We start from the raw sequence: 18,751 nt of genomic DNA, 5'->3' as shown, positions 1-18,751 counted from the left end.
TGCTGCTGTTAATAACAGATCTAATTTTTGATATTGAATGATGAAAGGTGTCCAGATTTGGAAGCACTGGATAACTCAGTGAACCGGTATTTTCTTTCTTTTTTTTTTTTTTTTTAATTTTTTTTTTTTAACGTTTATTATTTTTGAGACAGAGAGAGAGAGACAGAGCATGAACGGGGGAGGGAGGGGCAGAGAGAGAGGGAAACACAGAATCGGAAACAGGCTCCAGGCTCTGAGCCGTCAGCACAGAGCCCGACGCGGGGCTCGAACTCGCGGACCGCGAGATCATGACCTGAGCCGAGGTCAGCCGCTTAACCGACCGAGCCACCCAGGCGCCCCAGTGAACCGGTATTTTCAAAATGATGTTACACAATCACTCGTGATAAAAGATACATTAACAATGCAAGACACAGCGGTGCATTTTAATAGAGGAGAGTACGAAATGTTCATTGATAACGCTTCAGATTCTGCACTGCAAACAGGCTTTAAGAAACTGCCACTTGTTGAATATTGGTAGAGTATCAAGACTATCTGAAGTTCTCTGAAAACGTGATTAACACTCTCTTTTGCAACTTCACATGTACTTGGTGTTGGATTTTTTTCACACACTTCAATTAGAACAAATATTGCAGGAGATCCGAAAGCAGAATCCGATGTAAAAATCCAGCTGTTTTCTCCAAAGACAGATATTAAGGAGTTTTGCAAGACTGTTACATTGGGGGCATTTGCAAGACATTTGCAAGACATTACATTGGATGGCTCAGTCGGTTAAGCGTCTGACTCTTGATTTTGGCTCAGGTCATGATCTCACGAACCCTGAGATTGAGCTCCGGGTCAGGCTCTGTGCTGACAGCAGTGCCTGCCTGGGATTCTCTCTCCCACTCTCTCTGCCCCTCCCCCACTCATTCTCTCTCTCTCTCTCCCTCTCTCTCTCTCTCTCTCACTCTCCCCCTCTCCCCCCATCTCTCTCTTTCTCTTTCAAAATAATCTTAAAAAGAATATGTTCTGTTAACATGTAATGGGTTTATTGTTTCTCTTAAGTGAACTTACAAACGATATTGTTAAAATGCGTTGGTTTAATTTCTAAAATTGATTATATTACCTATGCGCCCCATGTACATTTAATTTTTTTAAATCTTGAAAAGATTTTTAGAATTTATTTTGATGAAAAGCACACCTGCATGTGCTTGGGTGGGGGAGGGGCAGAGGGAGCCCAAGCAGGCTCCATGCTTTGGTGCAGAGCCAGATGTGGGGCTTGATCCCACAGACCGTGAACTTATGAGCTGAGCTGAAATCAAGAGTTGGAGGCTTAACCTACTCGGCCACTCGGGCTTTAAAATTGTAATCAGTCAGCTCTGTCTGCCCATGGGTCCTGTCCTCGTGCTTTAATAAAACCACCTTTTTTGCACTTGGAAAAAAAAAAAAATCGTAATCAGCCTGGTTAACACCTTCCACTCCCCTCCTCCTCGTTTTCCATATATATTTGTTCGTGGGGTTTTTATTTGCCTCTACCTGTTAGACAGTAACCTACGTGGGGTGGAGATTTTTTTTTTTTTTAATTTTTATTTTTGAGAGAGAGTGCGTGCTCATGCGAGTGGTGGGGGGTCAGAGAGAAGGGGGACAGAGGAATGAAACAGGCTCTGCACTGACAGCAGAGGGCCTGAGGCGGGGCTCAAACTCACCAACTGTGAGATCATGACCTGAGCCACCCAGGTGCCGCAACAGGGTGGAGATTTTAATTTTGTACACCTCATATGCCAGGTGTTTAGAACAATGCCAGACACACATTAGGTGCTCAAGAAATAATTGTTGATGAAGGATATGGGTTGAACTAATCCTTCTTTTGGAATAATTTCATAGCCAGTTTTCTCGGACATTTTATGGGGGTCTTTTCTTTGGAGTAGTATTTATTTTAATTACTTTTGCATAAGCCAGGCTTCTAATTTTGATTTTCGTGGATTTAACTTCAGGAAGTACTTACATAGCAAGACGGCAGTTAAATTTTCTTCTGGAGTGTCTTCTCTGCTGGATAGAGGTTGACTGGGGCAGGGGGTTCCCGACTCTAGCTGTCATCACAATTCCTAGAGCCCACTGGATCAGATTCAGGGAGGGGCCAAGGATTGTATGCTTTTTAACAAGATTTCTAAGGGATTGTTGTTAGTGTGGCATAAGGGTTTTCTGGCCTCAGCAGAACTGGGTGCTGTAATTAGCAATATCTGCCAAGGGTGATTGTAACTATTAATTCCTTTCCTGTGTACTGATGGCAAAAAAAGCCTTGAACAAAACTTTTTACTTACAAAAAATGTTGGGACTTTGTTCATGTTGTCGTAGCTAGGGAATGCTCTCTGTTTTCGTGAAGTATGTAATCTGGTGGAGTAAGGAAAACGAACACAGAAGCCTGACAGAAAACTGACCACAGTTTGAATTAGTTGCTTGTGTTTAACGATTAGGAAAAAAAATCCGTATTTCTGTCTTCTCTTGAAAAGTTGGAATCTGCCCTCACTGGGCCTGTATTCCCTGTAATCCACGGGAATGCTCTTGTCTGTAAACAAGGTAAAGTCCTGCTAAATTCGACATAATTCCCATCCAGCTCGCTTTGCTCATTCCCTGTCTACTTCCTGTAGACATTTGAGTTTTTAATCCCTGACCAAAGGTTCTTAATTATCTTTCTTAAAAACTGAGTCCATTGAAGTATAATTGACATTCAAGAGATTGCCTATCTTTGAAACACACAGTTTGATAAGTTTGGATGTGCATATACATCCATGAAACCACAACTACGTTGTAATGAATGTGTCATCATCAGAAGTGTCTCTATGTCCTTTGTAATTCCTGCTTCCTGCCCCACTGTCCTTGAGCAAATGCTGATTTTTATTACTGTTGGGTGTTTATCATTTTATGAAAAGGAATCTGAGAATATGTGTGTTTTTTTTCTTTTGTTTGGCTTCTCTCAGCATAGTTACTTTGAAGGTCATCCGTGTCATTGAGGGTATCAGTGTCTCATTCTCCTTTAGTGCTGAGGGGAATGGGGTTTATGGATATCCCACCATTTTATGTTTGCCTTTGATGGACCTTTGGGATGTTTCCACTTTTTGGCTTTTACCCATAATGTGGCTTTGAACGGTTGTGTACAAGCCTTTGCATGCAATTTATATTTCTTTTTCTCTTGGGTCGTCACATAGGAGAGGGATGGCTGGGTCATATGGTAGGGGTGTATTTAAGTACTTAACTTTTTTAAGAAACTGCCAGACTATTTCGTTAAGTGGTTGTGTCCCTTCCCGCTCCTGTCAGCAGAATAGAAGCGCTCGCTTGCTCCACACCCTTGACAACACTTAGTGGGGCGGGTCTTTTGCATTTTAGCCCATTCTCTTAGCTGTGTCCTGGGGTTTGGTGTGGTTTGGTGTGGTTTTAATTTCCCTAATGACAGTGTACTGTTGAGAAGCTTTACATAGGCTCTTTGTCATACATACGTGTTCATTTAAAAAAAATTTTTTTTAATGTTTATTTTTGAGAGAGAACGAGCGAGTGGCGAGTGAGCATGAGCTGGGGAAAGGGCAGAGAGAGAGGGAGACACAGAATCTGAAGCAGGCTCCAGGCTCTGAGCTGTGAGCACAGAGCCTGACGTGGGGCTCGGACTCACAAACTGTGAGATCATGACCTGAGCTGAAGTTGGATGCTTAACTGACTGAGCCACCCAGGTGCCCCTGTCATACAAATTATTTAGTCTCTATTTAAATAATTTTTTCCCCTCAAAGTTGGGTTTTTATTGTGAGTTTGAGAGTTTTTAATATTTTCTGTGTGCAAGTTCTTTATTAGATACATACTTTGCAAAGACTTACTACTAGTTTGGCTTGTCTTTTTCTTTCTTTTTTAAAATTATTTGCATTTTAAAAAACTTTTATTTACTTATTTCGAGAGAGAGAAAGAGAAAATCTGTGCTGTCAGCTCACACAGAGTCTGACGTGGGGCTCTTCCACCAACTATGAGATCATGGTCTGAGCCGAAATCAAGATTCGAACACTCAACTGACTGAACCACCCAGGCGCCCCTTTCTTATTTCCTTAGTTATTTCTTTGACCTTTTGGTTGATGAAGTGCTGTTTAATTTCCACATTATTTGTGAATTTTCCAGTTTTCCTTCTATTGTTGATTTCTAGCTTTATTATATTTTAGTCAGAGACTATGCTTTGTGTGATTTTGACCTATTTAAGTTTATTAAGAATTGTTTTATGGCCTATCAATGGAATGGGAAAAGATATTTGCAAATGACACATTGGACAAAGGGTAGTATCCAAAATCTATAAAGAACTCACCAAACTCCACACCTGAGAAACAAATAATCCAGTGAAGAAATGGGCAGAAAACATGAATAGACACTTCTCTAAAGAAGACACCCAGATGGCCAGCAGGCACATGAAAAGATGCTCAACATCATTCCTCATCAGGGAAATCCAAATCAAAACCTCACTGAGGTATCACCTCATACCGGTCAGAGTGGCTAAAATGAACAAATCAAGAGAATATAGATGCTGGAGAAGATGTGGAGAAACGGGAACCCTCTTGCACTGTTGGTGGGAATGCAAACTGGTGCAGACGCTCTGGAAAACAGCGTGGAGGTTCCTCAAAAAATTAAAAATAGATCTACCCTATGACCCAGCAATAGCACTGCTAGGAATTTACCCAGGGGATACAGGAGTGCTGATGCATAGGGGCACTTGTACCCCATTGTTTATGGCAGCACTTTCAACAATAGCCAAATAATGGAAAGAGCCTAAATGTCCATCAACTGACGAATGGATAAAGAAGATGTGGTGTATATATATAATGGAATACTACTTGGCAATGAGAAAGAATGAAATATGGCCTTTTGTAGCAACGTGGATAGAACTGGAGAGTGTTATGCTAAGTGAAATAAGTTATACAGAGAAAGACAGATACCATATGGTTTCACTCTTATGTGGATCTTGAGAAACTTAACAGAAGACCATGGGGGAGGGGAAGGGGAAAAAAAAGGGAGGGAGACAAACCATAAGAGACTCTTAAAAATTGAGAATAAACTGAGGGTTGATGGGGGGTGGGAGGGAGGGGAGGGTGGGTGATGGGCTTTGAGGAGGGCACCTGTTGGGATGATCACTGGGTGTTGTATGGAAACCAGTTTGACAATAAATTTCATATTAAAAAAACCCAAACATATCCTCCAGAATGTTCTATGTGCACATGAGAAGAAAGTGTATTCTTTTGTTGGGTTGAGTGTTCTGTATTTGTCTGTTACGTCTAATAACCAATATAATCTCATCCTAACTCAATTATATGTGCAAAGACCCTGTTTCTGAATAAGATCACATTCATAGGTGGGAGAACAGGGGGAAAGGACTTTAATGTGTCTTTTGGGGCATGTGATTTAGTCAGCTACACAGAGTGAGCAAGCAACAGATTCCTTCTGTTTTTGTTTGTGACTATTTTTATTTCATCTTAATTTTTGATAGTTTTGCTGGACATAGAATTCTTTCTTTGAGCACTTTGTATAGGTCTCTGGCACTGTGTCTGAGAATTACCTGTTAAATTATATATATATTTTTTCTGTTAAATTATCTTAATTGCAGTTCCCTTGTAAGTGATACTTGTTTTTCTCTTACTGCTGTTAAGGGTTTTTCCTTGTCTCTGAAACATTTTGACTATGATACATGTGTCTACCTTAAGTTTGTGGGCTTTTTGGATGCATAAATTAATACTTACAATAAGCTTGGTAAGTTATGAAGCTGTTACTTCCTCAAATTTTTTTTCTGCTCCCTTCCCCCTTCTAATACTCCTATTACACATATATTGGTGTCTCACATTTCTGTGAAGCTATGTTCATTTTTCTTTATTTTTTTTCCTTTGTGTTCTTTGGATCGGATGATCTCTTGATCTATTTTTAGGATACAAACTCTTTCTTCTATCAATTTAGATCTACTGTTGAGCCCCTCTGGTGAATTTTTCATTTCAGTTACTTTTCAATTCCAGAATTTGTTTTTGGCTCTTGTTTTTATAATTCCTATTCCTATCACTTACTTGATGGAAGTGTCATCCCTCCCTTTTGTTCATTAGTCACGTTTCATGTAGTTCTTTGAGCATCCTCACAGATGTTAAGTCTAACATCTCGTCCTCTTACAGATCTTTTTTGTTGCCTGCCTTTTTTTCTGATAGGTTATGTGTGGGTTATGCTTTCCTGTTTCTTTGCATGTCTTGTAATTTCTTATTAGATATTGAGCATTTTAGATAATGCGTTGTGTCCACTCAGGGTGCTGATCTGCCTACTCCCCACCTCTGGGCTTGTTAGTTATTTGCTTTTTAACTTGTTTGATGACTGGCTAGGTTGTTTAAGCAAAGTCTTTGTCCCCTACTCTACTCTGGGCAGGGTGAAGCTTCTGATGACATTCCTCAGAGGCCATAGCCTTGGCCATGCCCATAGTCACCCTGCGATGGTGGTGGTTTGGCCCTGCTCATTTCTGTCTTTTTTTTTTTTTCCTTAATCTTTATTTTTGAGAGAGAGAGTTTGGGCGCATGCGAGCGAGAGCGCCAAGTGCGAGTGGGGGAGGGCAGAGAGAGAGGGAGACACGGAATCGGAAGCAGGCTCCAGGCTCCAGGCTCCGAGCTGTCAGCACAGAGCCCGTCGTGGGACTCGAGCTCACAAACCGCGAGATCACGACCTGAGCTGAAGTCGGATGCTTAACTGAGCCACCCAGGCACCCCTCATTTCTGTCTTTCTCTCTGATCCCATCTTCAGTGTTGTGGGGTGTAATTTGCTTTGTAAACTGATCGTATTAAATTCAGGCTCCTTTGATTGGGTGGTGTCTTGGGGTCAGTGTTTGAGATGTTTTAACCCCAGTGGGCCCTTCCCACCTGTCTTCCCATTTCTTTCTGGCACAGTAGGCAGCTTGGACAGGTCAGTCTTTATCTCCATTGACTTTTACTCTCTTTTCAAGGACCTCTCCAAAATTCTCACTTTCTGAGAGCACCTTTTGGCCAGAACTCTTTTTGCACGCTATTCCAAGTGAAACCAGCTCCTCTGAGAGAGTTGGGAGCTCTCTGTTCTAAGGCTTGCTTTTCTCCTTTGGCAAACTGAGGTACAGCCCTGTGCTGTGGGTGTGGACAGTGGTGTGCTTGTCTGTGATTGACATCCTTGCTTTAGGAGCTGAGTGCCTGGATGGAGGGCGCAGGGGGTGCGGCAGGGAGGAGTAGCTCTGAGGTGTCCTTGGCTTACGTCTCTTGGTGCGAAACCCCACAAGCTGGGGTGGGAGCTGTCTGGGCCCCAGCGGTGTCTCCCACAGGTGGGGCCTGGATGGAAGAAGGGAGCCCCCACCTCTCACTGGCACTCACCCAGGGCTTAGCCCAGGCCTGGGCAACAGGGGCAGGACGAAGAGTGCAGAGGTCTGAGTTCCCCCCTGCACCTGTCTGGAGGGGAGTCGAAGCCACACTGAACTGGGAGGGAGAGGAGGGATCAGTCCTGGTTCAGCAGCCCCAGATTCTTGCAGCTGTTCTTTGGGTAGATTTCTTGAAAAAGGTGTTTCTCGTTTGATGTATGCCTTTAGAATCAATTCCATAGACTTTAAATGGTTATTTTATTAAAAATAATTTTCATCAGTTTCACAGGGAGTGCGGTGGGCAGGACTCCTCATGCCGCCGTCCTGGACGTGGAACTCTCAAGGGTACCGAGTTTCTGATAGCTTTCGTTGTTGTTGTTGTTGTTGTTGTTGTTGTTTAAATCACTTCTGTTGGGGAGCGAGCGTGTGGTTGGAATCGATGTATTATTACCTTGTTAGAACTTGATTGGCTAATTTCTAGCCTTAGTCTGGATGAATTCCTGGGGATTTATTGGTGTTTTTATCATCTGACTCTCCTAGGTAGATTCTCTCTGGGGAGGTATCTGTCTGCTGCTACTTCTCAAGCCTCTTTGCTTGCATGTGTATCTAAGAGGAAGAAATTTCATTCCAAATCTTTGATTTTCCTAATAAAAAAAGTTTTAAATGAGATAGGAGATATACCATGAGATATACACTTGGTATGGGAAAAATGTACAATATCTTATTAATATTTTCCATAATGATTACATGCTATATAATATTTTGGATATACTAGGTTAAATAAAATATGTTGTTAAAGTTTCACCTGTTAAACTTTTATTCTTTTTGCTTTTTATTTTTTTTTAAGTGTGTGTTTATTCACTTATAGAGAGAGAATATGTGCTTGTGCAAGTGTAGGAGGGGCGGGGTGGGGGACAGGGAATCCCAAGCGGGTTCCATCCACACTGTCAGCACAGAGCCCCTCGTGGGGCTCCATCTCATAAACCGTGAGATCATGACTTGAGCTGAACTCAGGAATCAGATGCTCAGCGGACTGGGCCACCCTGGCACCCCTCTTTTTTATTTTTTATTTTTATTTTTTTTATTTTTTATTTTTTTTTATTTTTGGGACAGAGAGAGACAGAGCATGAACGGGGGAGGGTCAGAGAGAGAGGGAGACACAGAATCGGAAACAGGCTCCAGGCTCCGAGCCATCAGCCCAGAGCCTGACGCGGGGCTCGAACTCACGGACCGCGAGATCGTGACCTGGCTGAAGTCGGACGCTTAACCGACTGCGCCACCCAGGCGCCCCGCACCCCTCTTTTTTAAAATGAGTCTACTAGAGGGGCGATTAGGGTGGCTCAGTTGGTTAAGTGTCCACCTTCAGCTCAGGTCACGGTGTCACGGTTCGTGGGTTTGAGCCCCGTATCGGGCTCTGTGCTGACAGCTTGGAGCCTGGAACCTGCTTCAGATTCTGTGTCTCCCTCTCTCTTTCTGCCCCTCCCCCCAGTTGTGCACATCGTGTATGCACACACGCTCTCTCTCTGTTTCTCTCTCAAAAATCACATTAAAATGTGGCTACTAGAAAATTTAAAATTATGGGGGCGCCTGGGTGGCGCAGTCGGTTAAGCATCCGACTTCAGCCAGGTCACTATCTCGCGGTCTGTGAGTTTGAGCCCCGCGTCAGGCTCTGGGCTGATGGCTCGGAGCCTGGAGCCTGCTTCCGATTCTGGGTCTCCCTCTCTCTCTGCCCCTCCCCGGTTCATGCTCTGTCTCTCTGTCTCAAAAATAAATAAACGTAGGGGCGCCTGGGTGGCGCAGTCGGTTAAGCGTCCGACTTCAGCCAGGTCACGATCTCGCGGTCCGTGAGTTCGAGCCCCGCGTCAGGCTCTGGGCTGATGGCTCGGAGCCTGGAGCCTGTTTCCGATTCTGTGTCTCCCTCTCTCTCTGCCCCTCCCCCGTTCATGCTCTGTCTCTCTCTGTCCCAAAAAAAAAAAAAAAAAAAAAAAAGTTGAAAAAAAAAAATTTAAAATTATGTATGTGACTTGCATTTTATTCCTGTTGTTCAATTCTGTGTTATCCCTACTTTCCTTAAATAGGGTCTTTGAAAACAAAGAAACTTAGAAAACTTAGAAAACTATGGTTAATTTGGAAAAATGTAAAGATTACACGAAGTATTATAAAAGTGTCTTTGGGGCTCCTGGGTGGCTTACGTGTCTGACTCTTGATTTTGGCTCAGGTCGTGATCTCATGATTCTAGGAGATTGAGCCCTGTGTCAGGCTCTGCAGTGACAGTGTGAACCATGCTTGGGATTCTCTCTCTCTCCCCCTCTCCCTCTCCGCCCCCCCCCCCGCCCTCTTGAAATAAAAAAACTTAAAAAAACACCTTTAACTTATAGCAAAGCAGAACTTTTTCCTTTTCATGTAGTTGTAGTAAAAATATATACTGAAAAGTAATTTTGTAAAGAAAATACTTACTAAAGTTTATGATTTTTAAAAAATTCTAGTCTGTCAGTGATTTTTCATGCTTAATAGTGTTCGGTAACTTTGTACCTAATTTTTTTAATTATTAAAAATGGCTAAAGCATTTCTAACAGTTGTATGTGGAACTTCTGTATTTTATTCGTGCATTCGTTCGTGTGGGTGCTGTGTATTTGACAGTGGTACATGACAAGGTAGGGTTCCCTAAGCCCCTCCCCCTTCTTTAAGGGGTCTGGGATGGAAACCGTGCAGAGGTCAGGAAAGTTTCAGTGTGTTGGGGGATGAGTTGGGGGCAGGACTCCCTAGCAGCAGAGGGCCTCTCTCTTCGTCTTGTGCCCTTGCTGGGGCTCGTGGTCCAGGGGGCTCTTACTCTTTGGAGACCATGTGGACCATAAGATCTACCACTCAGTTGCTGTGGTCAAATTCATTGTCATACCAGGAAAGGAGCTTGACACAGTGGTCCTTGAGAGCAATGCCAGCCCCAGCATCAAAGGTGGAAGAGTGGGTGTTACTGTTAAAGTCACAGGAGACAACCTGGTCCTCACTGGGGCCCTGGATGCCCTTGAGGGGGCCCCCCAATGGCCTGCTTCACCACCTTCTTGATGTCATTGTATTTGGCAGCTTTCTCCAGGTGGCATTAGATCCATGACTGACGTGTTGGCAGCGGGCACATGGAAGGCCATGCCAAATGAGTTTCCCATTCAGCTCAGGGTTGACCTTGCCTATAGCCTTGGTGGCACCAGAAGATGCAGGGATGATGTTCTGAGCAGCCCCTCAGCCGTCACACCACAGCTTCCCCGAGGGGCCGTCAGTGGTCTTCTGGTTGGCAGTGATGTCATGGACTGTGGTCATAAGTCCTTCCACAGTGCCAGAGTTGTCACGGATGGCCTTGGCCAGAGGGACTAAGCAGTTGGTGGTGCAGGACGCGTTGCTGACAAGCTTGAGGGAGTTGTGGTACTTCTCGTGGTTCACGCCCATCACAAACATGAGGACATCAGTAAAAGGGGCAGAGATGATGACCCTCTCAGTTCCACCGTTCACGTTAGCCCCAGTCTTCTCCGTGGTGGTGAACATACCACTGGACTCCACAGGGGAGTCGCCACCAGCGTCTCCCCAGTTGATGTTGGCAGGATCTCGCTCCTGGAAGATGGAGGTGGGCTTTCCCTTGACGACAGGTTTCCCGTTCTTAGCGCTGACTGTGCATTGAGTTTGCTACGGGTGGAATCATAGTGGAACATGTAGACCTTCTCCGTTGCGTCTCGGGGGTGCAGCGCTCACGGCGCAAGAAGCGGCCATGTGTCAAACAGGAGGGAGCAGAGAGCCAGAACTTTTACATCTTAAAAACGTCATTTCAGGAATCCTTGAAAGAAACAAGTCGGTTCAGTACAGATCTTCCTCACTTACCGTGGGCTTATGTCCTGATAAGCCTGTCACAAGGTGAAAATACTGTAATTTGAAAATGCATTTAATACCCCTAACTTACTGAACACTGTGGCTTAGCCTGGCCTACCTTAAATGTGCTCGCAACGTTCATTATATCAGCCTGCGGTTGGTCAGAATCACGTAACACAAAACCTATTTTATAATAAAGCGTTGGCTAGTCTGTGTAGTGTATTGGAGACTGTATGGAAAGGGACACATGGAGCAGTCGTCTGGGTACAGACGGTAGTTGCCTTACTGGCGATTTACCCTCATCCTGTGGCTCCTGGGCGCTGCCGTTCACTGCCGTTCACCACGAGAAAGCATAGGACTGCATGCTGCTTGCTAGCTTGGGAAAAGACGCGAATTCAAAACTTGACGTATGGTTTTTACGGGCCGCGTATTGCTTTTGCACCGTTGTAAAGTTGAAAATCGTAAGTTGAGGCCGTGTAAGTCAGGGACCGTCTGTATTTGAATATCTGTGTCTGTTTTACTTTAGTAAGACTGACTTTCGTGGCTTCTCTTTCACAGATGATGACTTTGACCAGTTTGATAAGCCTGGTGCAGAGCGGTCGTGGAGAAGAAGAGCCGCGGACGAGGACTGGGACAGGTGCGGGACGGCGAGAACTTCCCTGCTCTGCCGCCGGGCCGTGCAGAGAGCCGTACTGACAGCGCTGTGCTGGCTGCCCGGTCCTCTTCTCCGAGTGGGCCTGTCCCTGCCGGGCCCAAGTGAGGGCGCGAGGCCCTTCTGGGGGTGGCAGGCTTTCTTCCGGGCTCCTGTTCCCGGCCTGTTGTCTTTACCTCTTTCTGTGTTTTTACACAGTGATGGTGGTATTGATTTGATGGGCGCCCAGAGCTGTTATTGGAGAGATTGTATGCCAGAGTTCTTTCGTTCTATAGAGCCTTCCCAGTATTTGGCCAGACTTTAAAAGTTTTGCCAATTTAATATGTGTAAAATAGTATCTAGCTATAATTTGTATCTTTATTTCTGTGATTAGTAGCGAAGATGGAACTATCTTTACGAATACGCATACACCTGCACTAAAAGTATTTAAAATGCACATAGTAGTGATCAATGTCAGGTCTCTCTAGTGATTACTTCTGGTGAGCAGCTCTGCTGGGAGAGGGGCGTGTACCGGGGGAAGTACGTGGTGGGGCTTAGTCTGGGTGGCGGGGTTCTCGAATGAGGATTCGTCTTTACACGTTTCTTAACGACTTAAAAACTGTGTCGGCAGTGTCAAAAATTACCTCATCGTTGGAGTCAGGAAGTTTAGTAATAAAGGTAAATAGGTCTGAATAAAGAACAGCAGCGATGTTCTGTAGTAAAAATCCTGATTGCCATTTGAAGACTGTGAGGCCCCAGAACTTTGACAGAATAATCTGCGTTGAGAAGCGTACGCTTTACGGACTTATGGCTTGCATTAAGGTGAGTACTCAGTGGCTCCCAGTCTGTAAAGGATCACTTCGAGCCCACAGCAGAACCTCCTGGGAGAGAACCGCCCTACGGAAGCACTGATAAGCTAGCTTTGTTCACCAGATGGTGGGGAGCTGAGGAAAATATAAAGGAGATTTTAATAGCTTACTTGCCATTTGGATGTTTTCTTCTGTCAGTTGTCTAGTCCTGTCTATGTGTAGTTTTCTTGTGGGTTGTTTGTCTTTCCCTTACCGATTTAGGGATTGTTATACTTCCTGAAATTTATTTTTTGTACTTGGAGGTCCCTCTTCCCAGTCTGTGACACATGTTCCCTTAAACAGTAGCCTTCAAGTAGATTTTTATAAATAATATAATCAGCTGTATAATCTGTGTGTAAGCCTGTATGGCTTTTGTTTATTTATTAAAAACAATTTTTTTAATGTTATTGTTTATTTTTCAGAGAGAGACCCAGCATGAGTGGGGGAGGGGCAGAGAGAGAGAGAGAGAGAGAGAGAATGAATGAATGAATCTGAAGCAGGCTCCAGGCTCCGAGCTGTCGGCGTAGAGCCCGACGTGGGGCTTGAACCCACAGATCGTGAGATCATGACCTGAGCCGGAGTTGGACGCTTAACCGACTGAGCCACCCAGGCGCCCGTATTTTTTAAATTAAAATATGAATACGGTATGCTTTGAAATCATTTTCAGACTTAGTTGCAAAAGTGACACAGACACTCTCACGAGCCCCCAGGCTCACAGTTGCTTTCTGCCACGCCTGCTGTCGTGTGCGTCCTCTGCGCGCCCTCTCACGGAGCTCTCCTTCCTGCTGCGCTTCCAGCGGGCCGCTCGCCTCGCCCCTGTGCTGCTGATGTACCGCAGCACGTAGATTTCCTTGTGTATTTCCTGAGAACAGGGACATTCACTTACTCATTTCCAAATCATGAAGTTAACAAACACGGAATTCTGATTCTTAATCTGTGGTGGTTATTCAGGTTTTGTTAGTTCTCCCCAAAATGGACTTTCATAGCCAAAAAGGAGTTTTCTTTTTTACTGGTTCAAGTTTCAGTTCAGGATCGTACAGTGCATTTTGTCCCGTCTTTCATCTGGAGAATTATTTATCCTTGTCTCTTATGACTTTGACACTTTTGAAGAGGACGGGCTCTTTGTTTTGTAGACTCACCCTCAATGTGGATTTGCAGGCATCTCCTCAGAACTAGATTTAGGTTGTGTATTTGTCAGGAACGCTCTTCGGCAGTGCCGTGGCCTTGCTGACGTCAGCACTTTGAGGAGGCGTGTGATGCTGGTCAAGGTGCTTTCCACTCTTTGTCACCTACCCTGTATTCTGGTACATACCAGAAATTTTCCTATGAAAATTGTAAAGTGGTGTTTTGTTTTGTTTTGTTTTATATTCACATTAGTGAACATACAGTGTGTTCTTCAGTTTGGTAAAATTTTCATTTTTTTTATAGTTAAGATCTATAATATGCCTGAAATTGATTAAATTGATTGATTTTTTTTAACTTACTGAGAATTCCAAAAATATGTGAAAATAGAATAGTGTAGTCACCTAAGGTACCATCAGCCAGCTTCAACATTTATTGGTATAAAGCCAATCTTGTTTTGTCTGTAATCTGCAGTCCGCCTCAAATCACAGACATGAGTTCATCTGGAAATATTTCAGATTGTTATCTAAAAAATAAAGGATTTATAAATACAATAGTATTTATAAACAACCACAAGAAAGTGATTTAAAAATTTTTTTTCTAATGTTTTATTTATTTTTGAGAGAGCGAGAACACGAGCAGGGAAGGGGCAGAGGGAGGGGAGGGAGGACACAGAATCCAAAGCAGGCTCCAGGCTCTGAGCTGTCAGCACAGAGCCCGATGTGGGGCTCCAGCTCGTGAACCGAGAGATCGTGACCTCAGCCAAAGTTGGACGCTTAACTGACTGAGCCACCCAGGCGTCCCGGAAGTGATGTTTTTAAAAATTCCCTTAATGTTATGTTCTATTACTGATTGTCTCCTATAAATATCAATGTATCACATACACACGCACGCACGCACGCAGAGTGTGGACATGTGTCTGTATGCTCTTTTATAGTTTGAATTGAGTCCAGGTTAGATCCCTGTATTATAATGGACTGGTAGATCTTTTAAGTGTTGCTTCATCTGTGGGTTCTCACACATCTTGTTTTAGTCTCTACACCTTCGTGAAGAAACAAGGTGGTTTGTCTTGCAGAAGTTATGCTCTTGTTGATTGCATCCCCTGGGGTGTTTTTAGTGTCTCCTTCTTCTCGTGCATTTTCTGTAGATTAATAGATCCAGACGTCGATCAGATGATTCAGGTGAGAAAATGGGCAGAGCAGGATGGATAATCCAAGTGACTTACGTGAACTGCCTGCCCCTGAGGTACTAAATAAGCCCTTGATTCTTAACTTTTATTTGCCAGCTTTCAAAATAATGGGCCAGGTCCTTAGCATCCCCCAAAGGGGAGTTTTGTTGTGGAATCATTTCCAGCTCATAGATTGAAGTGCTGCATGTGTATGTTAATCCATTGCAGTGACTATTTTTATTAATATCTGAGTTGCTCCAGCGTCTGTCCAGTGGGAGTTTCAGTTGTCAAGATGTTAGCTGGCTTTCTGCTGTGAAGGGATTGGGTTGTGGCTCTGCCATGAGACGGGGCTTGAGTTTTCCTCGTTCTCCCTGGTGTGACTGGCGGCTGTCCCAGCGCTGTTTGTGAACAGGCTCCTCTCCTCACTCGTTTTCATTGCGTGTTTGCATACGGGGATTCTGCATCATGTGCGTTTCTTTGATGCTTTAAAAGCAGAAAACAGCCTCTTCCCTATACTATGGATGATAGAAGGAGAAATTTGAAAGTTAAGGGGAAGAGTGAGTCAGAAATTGTCATGATCAGCTCTTGCTGCCGTGTTGCATTAGTGTTTAATATTTGGAAGGACGTGATGTCATTGTTAAACCAACACCTGAAGCGTTTAAGTCTTTTTCAAGGATGTGCTTGTATCGGTCTGTATCCATGCAGGAGAAAGACCGCATTCTTGAGGCTTCAACCGGAGGTCATTTGATTGAAGGGGCTACTTACGGGAGAGGGTTAAAGAAGCAGTCAGAGTCGGCGAGGTGTGCGGGGAGTAGCAGTGGGCCTGAAGGGGAAGAGGGGACACCCTAGATAGAGCCCAGTGGGGATTGCGGTGCTGGCAGCAGGTGGGACGGACTGTGCAGGTATAGGGGAGGGGCAGTCCCTCTCCTCCCACTTTGTAATACTACCTTGGGTCATCCCATGGCCCGAGGCCGGCCAGGAGCAAGGCCAGGAGAGCCTGCACGAGTCCTCCCGGAGAAACCTTCCAGTAAACGGAGGTGGCAGAGACCGGAGGAGGGTGGCCTAGAGAGAGGAGGCACGCAGAGACGAGGGGACTCAGTGCGCTGTTTGTCATCGCTCACTTCTCAGTTTGAAAGGCTGCAGCCACGTGGCTGACCACAAAATACTCGTTTCTTGAAAATGTCTTTCAGCGTACACATATTGCTTAGAGTTTGGTTTTGTTTTTAGTGTTTATTTAGTTTTGCGAGAGAGAGCGAGCGAGCGAGCCTGGGTGGGGGTGAGGCAGAGAGAGATGAGGACAGAGGATCCTGAAGCAGGCTCTGTGCGGGCAGCCCGACGCGGGGCTCGAACTCCCAAGCTGTGAGATTGTGACCTGAGCCGAAGTCGGACGCTTAACTGACTGAGCCACCCACGTGCCCCACTCCTGTTTATTAGTAAAAGTGTACTTGCCCTTAGAGAGGTGATTGTCTCTAATCTTGGATAAGAAACATAAGAGTCTTGGGTGATGCTTGCTGAAAGCCTGAGGGAGTCTGGCAGTTGGAGGAAGGACCCTCCTCACCCAGCCCCGGCTCCTTTCCTTGGCCCACATGGCTGCGGTTGTTGCAGGGGCCCAACTGTTCATCTCTTTGGTTTTTTTCTTTTTGTTATTATTGTTACGTTCTTGTCATGAAAGCTTAGGGTCTTGGTCTTTCCTTTTTGCCTTTGCATGAGGCCAAAAGAGAGACATTGGCTCCTTTGATGACCTTGAAGCGAACTCCAGGAATGTCACCGATAGCCGGATCTTTGCGACCAAATCCAGCAACTGGAACCACGTTATCTTCCTTGATAAAATTCAGCCAACTGACTTTGGGTACAAAGGCTGTGATTTTTTGGCCATTCGTGATCAGTTGGACGCTGACACAGTTCCCGATGGCAGAATTTGCCTGTTCGCCTTCCGCCTTTACTTTCCCAGCATATTTCTTTTGCACGGGAGGCATTTCCACAGGGTTGGCCTTCAGGGCTGTGCCCAAGTGGACCTCCTTGTTCTGTTGACCTTGCCACTCCCGATCTCATCCTGGCAGTGGGAAGACTGACCCTTGTCCGTCCTGCCGGGTCCCCGGCCCCCCGGCCCCAGCAAAAAAGTGCACTCCTCATCTCTTTGAACGGACTGGATTGGGCTAGGCACTCCCGCTAGGTCATTGTTGTTTTTGGTGACGGTGTAATTTTGGTAGTGCTTTATATTATAGTGTATAAATTTCTTTCCTTTTGTGTACGTCTTTTGTAAGGATCCAACTTGATGCCAGTAGAGAAACACATTGGAGGTACATTTACTTTTTGTGGGGGGGTTGTGCGTAGTAGTTAGGATTTGGACTCCAGAACCAGACCATCTCGGTTCACCTATTGATGTCGCCACTTCCTAGCGGGGTGACCTTGAGTTGATGATTTAGCACCTCCTGGTCTTTGTTTTCACATTAAAAAAAATGGGGGATGATATAAATATCTATGTAATGGGGTGGTTAAATCAACAAGAACACTAACACCTGTGAAACACGTAAATGGCTCCTGGCACGTAATACGCTGATTTCATGATTTCTTGAGCTATAATTCATGTCTGTTGTGGTTGTGTGGGCTTAATCCTTCTGTCTCCCATCCTGCTTTCTTATTTCATGGTGTTGTCTTTGTTAGTCACAGAAGCAACTATTTTCCATCCGTGTACGCTTCACTCATTTATAACTGTTAGTTTTCTTTTATCTTTTTTTAGAAAAATGCTTTTGTTTAGGAAAAATAGGTAGTCATCAAAGACTGATTTTTTCTTTCCGTATACACCTCTTGTTAGCAGAAGGTAGGGGTAGTGTCTAGATTTTTGTTTGTATAATTAATTACCAACGCCTTTTTGTATTATGGTTTTAGGCGTTCTCAGTGTCCCCTAGGCTGACAGTGTCACCTTTCATTTTTGTCAGAGTGACAGCCTGGCGGGGGGCTTGTCGTCAAAGGGGCGAGTGAATTGGTCATCTAGAATCAGTTCTCAAGTGCGGGTCTTGTTAGTATTGTGAATGGATCCCGTGTTTTCCTCTCCCGTGGAGGATGGCCCTACTGACTATAACACGGAAGAAGCAGACGTTGTAGCTGAGAGGTGATAACGTGATTTGCGGAAGTGTTGGAAGAAGTCCTGTGTGACTGTGTCATAGCTGTCTTATCCATACAGGTTCGTACAGGTCGGTGACAGAGTTACCCCACAGGTAAGCTCTTGTCCTGGATCTCATTGCCGAATGACTTTGGGCCACTTGTTTAATCTTGTCCTTGTTTTCTTTATCTATAATATGAAGGTAAAGGGTTTATACAGGGTAGCCTAAGATAACACAAAAGGCGCGTGAGTGAAAACGATTTCTCGAATTGTTTCTAGTTCCAGAAGTGTGTAGAAACACATATTTCTGCGGTAACTGCTGTAGGCATTCCTGTATAGATCCTGGTGTTCTGCAAAGCAGCACACTGCAAGTAAACACGGTTTTTGGATACAGTAATGCTCCAAACCTGCAGACCTTACCGAAATTCGTAAGCAGAATGCTCGTAAAAGAGAGTAACAGCCCTGATAGCAATAGTGCTGCATTCGCACCTAAGAAACGCAGTCTGATTTTCTCCTTCCAGGTGTTGTCCTTAAGAGGCATCTGTTCTTGAGACATTGGGTTCCCCAGAACCAAGAATGAAATTTAGCGGTAGCCATCTTCATCAACCAACCAACAGACAAAATACATAGCGGGAAAGGTCTTTGGCTTTTCGATCTGGTAACGGTTTCTGTTTCAATTGTGACG

General features: G+C 44.6%; 1 protein-coding gene across 11 annotated transcripts in view; it reads left to right on the top strand.

Annotated features, from left to right (window-relative positions):
• Positions 1 to 18,751, top strand: part of RBM33 (RNA binding motif protein 33) — a 138,160-nt gene that overhangs the window by 15,266 nt on the left and 104,143 nt on the right. For 7 of the 11 annotated variants that reach the window (XM_058723675.1, XM_058723674.1, XM_058723681.1 and 4 more), the window contains exon 2: positions 11,753 to 11,831. In XM_058723675.1, coding sequence (XP_058579658.1) covers positions 11,753 to 11,831 — 79 coding nt within the window. The other 4 variants (XM_058723677.1, XM_058723680.1, XM_058723679.1 and 1 more) reach the window with 3 other exon arrangements.

This window comes from Neofelis nebulosa, chromosome 4 (assembly GCF_028018385.1).
Source record: "Neofelis nebulosa isolate mNeoNeb1 chromosome 4, mNeoNeb1.pri, whole genome shotgun sequence".
Taxonomy (NCBI): domain Eukaryota; kingdom Metazoa; phylum Chordata; class Mammalia; order Carnivora; family Felidae; genus Neofelis; species Neofelis nebulosa.
Note: the sequence above shows the minus strand (reverse complement) of the source record. Positions and strands in the feature narration are given on the sequence as shown.